An 11,535-nucleotide genomic window follows, 5' to 3' on the forward strand; every position below is an offset into this window, starting at 1 on the left:
CAGGGGGGGCCCCGCACACCACAAAAAAAAAAAAAAAAAAAGGAAATCAAATGACAGACGTGGTTCCTCAGTGACATTAAGCACGTTTCAGGTGCCCAACGACCACAAGTGCCAGCAGGTCCCACGTTGGACGGCATGGATGTGGGCTTCCACCATCACAGACAGCTCCCTGGGCAGGAGGACAAGCAGGCTGACTCCAATCCATGGCATCCTGGCTTTCTCCCCTCAGGTACTGCCTGGCCGGGCTGCCTGTTGGGTACCAGTTTAAGAACATCACGGACGCTGACATCAACAACCTGCTGCTGGAGGACCTCATCATCTGGACCAACTACGAGATCGAGGTGGCCGCCTACAACAGCGCCGGCCTGGGTGTCTACAGCAGCAAAGTCACCGAGTGGACGCTGCAGGGAGGTGGGTGGGGACGGTGGCCGTGGGGGAGCTGGTGCTTCCCCCTCTCCTTGCCTGATGGGTCCTGACTGTCCGGTCCTGACTGCCTCGACCGTGTCACCTGTTTTATCCAGTCCCAGGCTGTCGCATGCTGTGCCCAGCTACCCCGTAGGGTGGGAGGACGCAGGGAAAGGTGAAGAGGTTGGGGTGGGTGTGATGAAGGCAGAGGCGTCGGGGGTACACGGGGACCTTCTGCAAAGTTTCCCATCACCTGGATCATGAAACAGCTTACATTTAGCGTTGGACCCAAGAACCCCCCTGAGCATTTTCAGATCCATCACTTTTATTTGTGGGTACCCTGTGAAATGGGCCAGGCCGGTTTGATTAAGCCCAAACCAATCTACAGAAAGAGGGCATCTGAAGTCTCCACAGCAGCAGGGGAGGAGCTGGGGGGAGGGGTGTGAAGCCGTGTCTGCAGACCTCGTGCGTTTTCTCTGCTTAACCGGGCCAGACAGACTGTGCCCCCTGCACGCACACCCCTACCTCTCTGCTCTCCTCCAGTCCCCACGGTCCCTCCGGGCAACGTGCACGCAGAAGCCACCAACTCCACGGCCATCCGCTTCACCTGGACTGCCCCCAGCCCCCAGTTCATCAACGGCATCAACCAGGGCTACAAGGTACGTAAGGCCTCTCCTTGCCCCGCGAGGAAGCCCGGAGATTCTCGGGAGGAGGACGCAGGCCGCAGAGGCAGGGAGAAGGCGAGGGAGGGGGAGGAGGGGGTCCCCGCCCTGTCTCTGTAATCACTGGTTCAAGCCGGGCAGAGGACACATGATCAAGGCAAGGGGTGTGCGGGCTCTCCCCAGGTCCCCGTCCGGGCCGCGGGGAGTACGGACACTGGCCTGTGTGTGACCCAGTGCAGGGAGCAGTCAGTCTCAGTGAGCCTGCCTTATAAACAGAACCAGGTTCGCTTCAGGCTCAGGAGCCCCACACAGCCATGGCCCCATCAGAAAAATCCAGAACGTACTTCTTACCCCCAAGCCATGGGCTGATGGGCACCCTGCAGGGGCATTTGTCCTTGGACCGTACTTGACCCTGCACAGCGTGTTTGAGGGAGTAGAAACGGGTTCGTTGCTGAGGCTGCCCTCACAAAGTGTCACAGACCGGACGGCTTAAACAGCAGAAATGTATTTCCTCACAGTTCTGGGGGCCAGAAGTCCAAGATCAAGGTGTGGATAGGGCTGGTTCCTTTGGAGGCGTCTCTTCTTGGCACGTAGACGGTCGCCTTCTCTGAGTCCTCACGCGTTTTTCTTCTGTGTGTCTGTGTCCAGATTTCCGCTTCTTAGAAGGACACCAGCTCTATTGGATGAGGGCCCACGCTAAGGACCTCATTTTAACTTAATTACCTCTTTAAAGGCTATCTCCAAACACAGTCACATTCTGATGGTCCTGGGGGTTAGGGCTTCCACATAAAAATTGGAGGGGAAACCATTCAGCCATAACAAAAAGCACTAGTAGTGGTGGTGATGGTGATGGTAGTAAATTTGCTATAATTGGAACTGTGCTGCCAAGTCGGGGCTTCTCAACCATCCCCTTCTGGCAGCCACTGCTGGGTCTCTCCTCTCACCCCACGAGGAGCACGGAGCTGACCTTCCCTAAGAGGATGGGAGATGGCAGATTACAGAGTGTGTGGTCCACGCCGTGTTTTACAGCTTCGCCCCAGCTGAGTGGGGCCGGTGGGAGGAGGCAGTGGGCGCCCTCCAGATGTGAGAGGCATGTCACCAGGAAGCCAGCCACGAAGGGCAGAGGACCGCGGGCTCTGGTGGCCTCCAGGTGACCGCAGGTACTTCCAGAAGATTCCCACACCACCCGTGTGCGACGACAAGGACCACTTCTAGGACTAGCAGCCTTAGCCTTTGTTGCTGCAAGGTGGGGATGGCTTCCCAGGGGCTGAGATTAAATCACCAAGAGAATTTCCTGCTGGTGTTTCAAGTCAAGGAGGGGGGAGGTCCAGATCCCGATACACCCCAGGGGCAGCCGTCTCGCTTCCAGGAAAGTGCATCACCGAGGCTGAGCGGGGCCCGTTGCTGCAAGGTGGGGATGGCTGGACGGGAAGGGGCTGAGATTAAATCACCAAGAGAATTTCCTGCTGGTGTTTCAAGTCAAGGAGGGGGGAGGTCCAGATCCCGATACACCCCAGGGGCAGCCGTCTCGCTTCCAGGAAAGTGCATCACCGAGGCTGAGCGGGGCCCTCCTGGACCAGGGCTGCAGCTGCTTGCTGGTAGTGCCGGCTGGCTGGAGAAACCTCCTAATTGGGACTCTGGGGGGAGGCAGCGGAGGGAAGGCTGTCCTCGCATCATGCAGAGGAGCTGAGCTGGGAACAATTAGCTTCTTGCTGTCGATTCTAAGTTTCCTTCCACTTTGGGGAGGCCTAGGCTGCAAACCTCTAAGGCAAATGGCTCCCAGAGGGCCAAGGAGACCAGCTTAGTGGCCGGGACAGTTAGGGCAATGACCCATTATGACCCAGAGCCAGAGGAAGCTGCAGAAGCCCACCTGATTCCCAGGTCCGGTCTGTGCCCAGCACCCCGTAACTGCTCCAAGAGAGTCAGCAGGAATGAATTGTCCAGATAGCCTGAGCATAGAAACTGGTGCGTACAAAGAGCTCACGCTTACAGGGCACTTTCTACATGCCAGGCAGGATGCCTGGGCTTCCCTCACATTCTTGTCTCAGGCAAGCTGCACAAGAACCCTAAGAAGGAAGGCTTGTTATCATCACCCCATTTTACAGAGGAGGAAACTGAGGCATGAGGGCAAGTGACTTGTTCACAGTCAGAGTAACTGCAAAGCTTGGCTTCAAACGCCAGAGCCTGCACCTTGTCTTGCATTAAAAAGAAAGTGTTGTATGAGTTAATTGTAAAATAATAACTATAACTTGATTTTTTTCTAAGTATAAATGGATACAAGTGGGGATTTTGTTTCTTGCTCCTTTGGCCTTCAGTATCACAGGGAGGAAAAAAAAAGCAGTGTTTGTCCCTTCCATCCTTCCAGTGAGAAAGGACCTTTTTTTCCCCTTTGAATTGTGAACAATTTCAAACATCTACAAAAGTAGTGAGGAGACTAAGATGACTGGATAAAACCATAATGCACCCTGACTTCGACAGTTACCAGCTCATGGCCCAATGTGTTCCCTCTATTTTCCAGCACTCTGCCTCTCCCCTAGAATATTTGTAAGGAAATCCCAGGTATTGTATCCTTTCATCCATAAATATTTCTGCAGAGAAATATTATAGATAAAGTCTCTACTTAAAACCTAAACACAATAACCACATTCTCATTATGGTGCCTTAAAATATCAACAGTCCCCTTTATAGCATCAGATACCCGGTCAGCGTTCAAATTTCCCCAGTTGCCACGTCATTTCTTTTACTGGTTGGTTTATTTGCCTCGGGGTCCAAATGAGAGCCACACAATTGCAATTGGTTGCAGTTTTTTAGGTCTCAGTTGATCTACAGATTCTCTCTCTCACTCCCCCTTCCTTTTAATTGATTTAGTAAAGAAACGTAGTCATTTGTCCTATAGAGTTTTCCACAGCCTGGATTTGCTGACTGCATCCCTGTGAGGTCATTTAATGTAGTCCTCTGAACACTATATTTGCAGTAAACTGGAATTTAGAACTAGAGGCTTGATCATATTCAGATTTGATGATTTTTTTTTTCAAAATATTACTTCCTAGATGGTGCTGTGCGGTTTCGTTAGAAGGCACAGAGTCTGCCTGTCTCTCTTACTAGGACGTGGTGACCACTGACCACCCTTGTGTGCTCTAGTATCTCAATAAGGGATACTTGAGGATATGAAATGTATTCAAGGATCAAAAGGAGGATACTTGAATATTATGATTTCTTCTTGATTTATGAGCTGAAATACTTTCCCCCCAAAAGAATTTTTCCGTTAACAACTTTTTGGTTACCTGAAGGTTTAGTTCATCTAGGAAAAGCATGGTAAATGCTCAGTTCTTTTCCATGACTTAACAATTTTCAGAATAGTGAATTGGTTCCTTAGCATCTTCTAAGGTGACAGATGAGTTTGGATAGGAGCGGAGGGAGGCATCTTTTTGTTTTGTTTTTGTTAGCATTATTACGTCCTTAAGGATTTTTAATACGTCTGATATGTTTCAGTCCACTGCCATTATTACTCTTATTGATGCCAAATTGACCCATCACCCACCTCTTCAAGTTGGGGAGTCCTTTTGATGTGGCCCCAGGAGTCTTTGATAGCTTCCTTGCTAGCTGGTATGACAGGGTGGCCCAAGCTAGCTCCTTCTCCTGCCCTGTGCCTGGGATCAGCCATGTCATCAAGGAGCCCTTGTTTCTTTTAACGATAGTTAGATACCAAAATCTGGGCACTGGGGGTGCCGCTGGTTCTAGCATTGGTTGTTGTTTCGAGGCCCTGTGAATGGACAACTCAGAAATACTTTTTTTAAAGATAAAACACATACTTCCAATTCAGTTTCAGGACTCTAACATTTAAAAAATAATCTCATTGGTCTTTTGTCTCTCTTTTCTCCATTCTGAAAATCTAGTTTCTTCCACAGCAACAGAATTACTCACCTACTGGATCCCACAAATACCCACAACAGGTTCAGAACAGCAATATCAACACTGTGATTACTGAAAATAGTTTCAGATTATCTGTAGTTCTTGGGCTGTATCCCACCAGGGATACAGTCCCCCCCTTTCTGTGCTACAAAGTCTCTGGAATGGTTTCTTCCTGTGTAATTTTGCTACCATTCAATACACTGTGAGGTTCATTTGTTTCATTTGGGTTTCGATTTTTAGGGATTGATTTTTTTATTTAATTTTATTCTATAATTATGTAGCATATTGACATGGTTCCAAAGTTAAATCTACAAAGCAAAGTTAATTCAGAAAAAATCAGCCTGAATTCTGGTCCTCTTCCTTCCCAAGAGAAGTGATTTCTTTTTCTTTGTTGGTTTGGTTCGGTTTTCCCTTCCATGTCTTTAGCATAAACAAAGGCATGCGTGTATAAATGTGTATTGTCGCCTTCTTAGATAAATGACAGTGTACTCTACCTACTTTCTCCATTTTGCTTTTTTATTTACCTTGTATCCTGCAGATCTCTCCGTAGGAGTATATAGAGATATTCCTTGTCCCTTGTTTAAAAATCTGTATTGTGTTCCACTATGCGGATCTCCCACTGTTTAGTCAGCCGGCTCCCTAGTGATGACATTTTGGTTGTTTCCAGTCTTTTACTACAACAAACATTTCTGCAGTGAATAGTTTTGTGCATACATGTTTTCGTACTGTCACCTATAACTCTGGAATAGATTCTTAGAAATGAGATTTGCTAGGTCAAAAGGGAAATGTGTATAATTTTGCTGCTATCGCCATATCGCCCCCATTGTTTTTTTAATTTTTTACTTTAATTTTTAACTGGGAATATATTTACACGATTCAAAAACCAACAAATGTAAAAAGATAAACTTATAGCAGACATCCTCCATCTCGTGCCATGCCACCCCAGTCCCTCACCTGCCTGGTTCTATCCCACCCAACCTTGAAATTCTCCGCACGCCAGGGAACCACTGTTGTTAATTTCTTACATATCCTTCCAGGATGTTTTGCGTGAATCCGTGCAAATGCAAAGAGATAGAAAAGTAGAGGGAGAGGCAAAGGGAGGGTGAAAAAGAGAATTTCCCCTACTTGTTTTTTGTTTTTCTGTTTGTTTGTTTTCGCGGGCCTCTCGCTGTTGTGGCCTCTCCCGTTGCGGAGCACAGGCCCCGGACGCGCAGGCTCAGCGGCCATGGCTCACGGGCCCAGCCGCTCCGCGGCACGCGGGATCTTCCCGGACCGGGGCACGAACCCGTGTCCCCTGCATCGGCAGGCAGACTCTCAAGCACTACGCCACCGGGGAAGCCCCCCTACTTGTTTTTAACTCCAGAATCTAGCAGGTTATACTCTCTTAGACTCTCAAGCCCGTGATGTACTGCCTCCATCAGAAACAGGAGGCACGTCAGTTCAGCCCTTTTCTCTACAACCATTGAGGTAGCTAATACTGTCTCCTGTAATAGCCTGAGGCTCAGAGAGGTTGAGTGATTTTCCCAGGGTCACACAGTAAATGACAAAGCTGTGCTCTGTCGTCCTTTCTCTCGGCTTTGGCTGCACATTCTGCACCCTGGCCCCCCCACCATCACACACACACACCCCTTTCAGTTACAGGGGTGACCCCCTGGGCCTCTGCTAAGGGGGAGTTGCATGTCCCAGCATCTAGATCTGAAGTCCCCCCACAAGCACACTCACCCACACACCCCAGCCATGCTCAGGGCAGCCCAGTCTGCTTAGAATCCAAGACCAAGGACCGAACGAAGTAAATCAGCGCTGACCCCCGGTAACAAGAGCAGGCGTGGAGAACCCCCAACCCTCAGCTGGCAGCTGTGTGTACCTCGGCAGATAGAGGGCTGCATCAAAGGTCCCAGGTCCACAAATCTGGAGCCAGATCCTGGTGGTCCCCTGTGCACTGACCAGTCCTCAACCTTCCTGAACCTTGGTTTCCTTTTCGTAGCAGCACAGGACAGTGATTCGCATGTCATCCTCATTGTGCTGGTGAAACGGGACTGGTCCGTGATGGGCTTAACCCAGGGCCAGGCACACAGGAAGGGCTCGTGGGACCAGAGCCCGGTGCGTGTGTGGAGCCCAGCCTCCACCCCGTGGCTGCCCGGAGCCCAGCCCCTTGCAGGCAATAGAAGGTGCAGAAGACAATTCTATCGTCTTCCTGGACCTGAGGGAGAGGCCTCTTAACCCTTAGCCTCCTCCTCTCTGGATGCAGCTACAGGACAAGTGGTTCACATCCCAGAGTAAATATTTTGAAGCAACCCCTGTCCTGCCTCCGTCTTGGGCTCTGGGCCTGGACCTGGAGGATGATGATGTGGTCATGACGCCACCCAACTGCACTGCCATCGCCCTGTACCCATCTTCTTTGTCATATATCTGAAGACAGTTCCCTGTGAATTTGCCTTAAGGCACCTGTCAAGACATTCTGTGTCCCTTATTTTTTTAAATAGTAGTGATCGCAATTGGCCTAAACCCCAAAAAATAATATTTACCCAGATTTTGCACTTACTGGAGAAGGCACCACACAATTCTAATGGTGTAATTAATTCGAATTTACATTGATTAAAGTAAATTAAAACATCAAACTTGTTTCTTAATCTACTCCAACGAAGTTCAGCAATTTAATTGCTATGAAACAAGATAACCGAAATAAGGAGGGTATTTAACCTACGTATTAAATGCCACTTAGTATTTCTGTTTAGTATTTTTAGGGTCTAATTGGTATCTAATTAACTTGCTATAGGCTACCTTTTCACAATACCAATTAAATTTCCAAACATCCTTTATAAACGGCCATGAAAAGGAGGAGATGAAGCATTGTTATGGGCGTGAGTTAATCAGGAGACATTGGCGTGGTATTGTTTTATGTCTGTAAATACCCAGGCTTATTAAAACTCATCCAGCACTGCTTTTCACCATTGCTATTTAATCAACTTCAAATAATTGAGGAAATCTCAATTATTTGAGATTGAATTATTTAATCAACTTCAAATAATTGAGGAAATCTCTGAGACCAGCTGTCATTGTTAGAGACAGATGAAGGGCCTAGAAAACAGGAGTGTGGGGCAGGAGGTCAAGAAGCAGCAGGAAGGTGCAGCAGCACGGTTGCAACGAGAGAGGCTCCTACTAAGTGAACTAAGTCAGACAGAGAAAGACAAACACCGTATGATATCACTCATATGTGGAATCTAAAATACGACACAAATGAAGTTGTCTACAAAACAGAAACAGACTCACAGACAGAGAACAGACTTGTGGTTGCCAAGGGGGAGAGGGCTGGGGGAAGGATGGATTGGGAGTTTGGGGTTAGCAGATGCAAAGTATTATACATAGGATGGATAAACAACAAGGTCTTACTGTATAGCACAGGGAACTATATTCACTATCCTGTGATAAACCATATGGAAAAGAATATTTAAAAAAGAATGTATATATGTGTGTAACTGAATCACTTTGCTGTACAGCAGAAATTAACACAACATTGTGAATCAATTTTATTCTTCAATGTTTAAAAAAAGAGGCAGGAAGAGAGGGAAGGGGAGGTGGGGAGTTTATGCAGTTATGGCTGGGATATGTAGAGTGGAGATTAGAGGAAAAGTGATGCTGAATTTCCAGACGGGGTTTTCTTGCCGAGGCTCCACCCCTAGAGGATGGTTAAAGTTGAAATCCCAACTTGGAACAAGTTTATAAGAGAGAGTTATCTACATACTGGAGTTCTTAGGAGGAACTGCCCCGGCCCAGGCAGAGAAAGGCATGGGAGCCCAGGTGTAGAAGCAAAGACCCTCAGCTACCCAGGAGCTGTGTGATATATTGTAAGTCACTTAGCCTCTCTGAGCCTGTTTTGTCATCTGTAAAAACAAGCCTGGCTTCATGCCTGTGTAGGCGTTCAGGGCTCCACGCTCAGAAGGACCCCATGTTCAGTTACATGCTCTGCTGCCGTCTCTGGAAATTCTTCATAATTTTTGAACAAGGGGGCCTCTATTTGCATTTTGCACTGGACCTGCAAATTATGTAGCCAGTCTTGGTCAAGTACCTCCCCGTGGGGTTGCTGTGGGAACCACCCTGCCCGGTACCTTGCTTAGAGTAAATCACTCAGCGAATGGAGCAGCACGCCAAAGTGAGCTCCCAGAGGACAGAGGCTCCAGTGGCCTGTGGGTATCTGCCCGGCCTCCCCTCCCTGGGAGGAGGGACCCTAGGAAAGCTGGGCTCCTGGACACTCTCTGTCCGTTGGCCCGGCCTGTGGCAAAGCGCTGGGCCTCTGCCGGCACGTGCTCGCTGCCGCCGTGCTTGAGCGGCTGCCCTCTCCGCAGCTGATGGCCTGGGAGCCAGAGCAGGAAGAGGAGGTTACCATGGTGACCGCCCGGCCCAACTTTCAAGACAGCATCCACGTGGGCTTTGTGTCGGGCCTGAAGAAGTTCACGGAGTACTTCACCTCAGTGCTGTGCTTCACCACCCCCGGCGACGGGCCTCGCAGCACCCCGCAGCTGGCGCGCACCCACGAGGATGGTAGGCAGCGCCCTAACCCCGGCTTCCGCTGCCCCCGCCCCCCTCCGCGGCCCAGGCTGAGCGCCCCAGGCCCAGGACGGCCCTGCCCTTGCCTTCGAGCCGGGGGGCGCCCCTGGAGCCCCACGGGCTGTCTTGAGGACGGTGGTCTCTCTCCGGCTCTAACTGGCATGGGGGGGGGTGGGGGGACCCTTTTGGGTACAGTGCCAGGGCCCGTGGGACACCTGAGCTTCAGTGAAATCCTGGACACCTCGCTGAAGGTCAGCTGGCAAGAGCCAGGGGAGAAGAACGGCATCCTCACAGGTAGGCGCCGCAGCACCGCTGCCCCAGGGGTGAGACGGGCGGCCAAGGTCCTCCTGTCCGTTCCCCTGCCTTCCACCTGGTGTTCCTCCAGAGCCTGCCAGCAGACCACTCTTTCTTAGAAAGGGCTCAGAGGAGGCTCTCAGCTCCTGTGCTCTGTGCCGCGTCCCAGATCTTCAGCCACGGTGACCCACCCTCCCTCCTGCAATCCACACCCAACGAGGGGCACCCACCCAGCTTACACCCGGGGCCCCACGCACGATGCTCCCGCCTCCCTCGGCCCCCTCCTTCCAATGCGTGTCGAGCTGCCGGACTAGTAAGGAAGTGAGAAGCAGGGCAGAAGGTGAAGGTCCCAGCCAAGCTCACACCACGCGGGGGCCTCTCCCCAGGGTATCGGATCTCCTGGGAGGAGTATAACCGGACCAACACCCGCGTGACCCACTACCTGCCCAACGTCACCCTGGAGTACCGCGTCACGGGCCTCACCGCGCTCACCACCTACACCATCGAGGTGGCCGCCATGACCGCCAAGGGCCAGGGCCAGGTGTCTGCCTCAACCATCTCCTCCGGGGTGCCTCCAGGTGGGTGCCCGCTCCCAGCGCTGGGCTCCTGGCCTCTTGTTCTCCTGCTCGGGCGGAGGCCCCTTCTTCTTCAGGAAGATTGGCTTCTTCCCACACAGCTCTCCCCTCCCTGGAGTCGGGGGTTCCCGGGTCCTCCCTGGAGTCGGGGGTTCCCGGGTCCTCCCTGGAGTCGGGGGTTCCCGGGTCCTCCCTGGAGTCGGGGGTTCCCGGGTCCTCCCAGGGCCGGCTGCAGCCTCGTGATGGTGAGGCCGTGTGGGCTGCCGTCACTTCCTGCCCTGACTCCCAGGGGCGCCCAGGCCCCCGCAGAATCGCCCCCCTCGCCTCCTCCCACCCCCGCAGCCTGCCCCAGGCTCTGCATCAAGCAGTGGTATCTATGATTCAGGGCAAGGATTCTCCCTGTCACCCAAAAGGTCCAAACGGATTCCAACCAGTGGAAATGTGGGTTGGGAAGGGGATAGAGCAGGGTGAGGATAATCTCACCCCCGGGGTAAACAGCAAGCTTTGGCCCCCGTCCCGCTTCTGCCAGGCTCTGTGACCCTGAGCAAGTCAGGCGTCCCCCTCTGTGCCTCAGTTTCCCCATCTGTGTCTATGCAGAGACGCACTGGATAGCCACGTGGTCCTGTCTGGGTCTGTAAGTCTATGCTTGTGCGATGTGGCCAGAATCCCTCAACCAGCCCACCGAGGTGGTTGAGATACCTGAGCTTCAGTCGACCCCAAGTGATAAATTGTAGTGCTTACCTGGCCCAGAGCTCAGTGCATCCATGCACTTAACCCTCCCAACAACCCTGAGGTAGGCAATAGTATTACCATCTCCATTTTACCGAGGAAGACACTGCGGCACAGAAAGGTTAGGTAACTTGCCCAAAGGCACACAGCATCAGAAGCAGTGGAGGTGGATTTCAACTCAGACAGTCCGACCCCGGAATCTGTTCTCTTTCTGTTCACCCTGAACCCCAAGGTTCCTGGTCAGAATACAGGGGCTTCAGGAATTCCCTGGTGGTGTAGCGGTTAAGAATCCGCCTGCCAGTGCAGGGGACACGGGTTCGAGCCCTGGTCCGGGAAGATCCCACATTCCGCGGAGCAGCTAAGCCCGTGCGCCACAACTACTGAGCCTGCCCTCTAGGGCCCGTGAGCCACAG

At 51.6% G+C, this 11,535-nt stretch overlaps 1 protein-coding gene across 1 annotated transcript in view; it reads left to right on the plus strand.

Annotated features, from left to right (window-relative positions):
• SDK2 (sidekick cell adhesion molecule 2) overlaps positions 1 to 11,535 on the plus strand; it is a 258,280-nt gene that overhangs the window by 205,469 nt on the left and 41,276 nt on the right. The window contains exons 17-21 of the mRNA XM_028498147.1: positions 230 to 411; positions 949 to 1,064; positions 9,323 to 9,518; positions 9,720 to 9,818; positions 10,205 to 10,396. Coding sequence (XP_028353948.1) covers positions 230 to 411; positions 949 to 1,064; positions 9,323 to 9,518; positions 9,720 to 9,818; positions 10,205 to 10,396 — 785 coding nt within the window. The remainder of the gene's footprint in view (positions 1 to 229; positions 412 to 948; positions 1,065 to 9,322; positions 9,519 to 9,719; positions 9,819 to 10,204; positions 10,397 to 11,535) is intronic.

This window comes from Physeter macrocephalus, chromosome 14 (assembly GCF_002837175.3).
Source record: "Physeter macrocephalus isolate SW-GA chromosome 14, ASM283717v5, whole genome shotgun sequence".
Lineage (NCBI taxonomy): Eukaryota > Metazoa > Chordata > Mammalia > Artiodactyla > Physeteridae > Physeter > Physeter macrocephalus.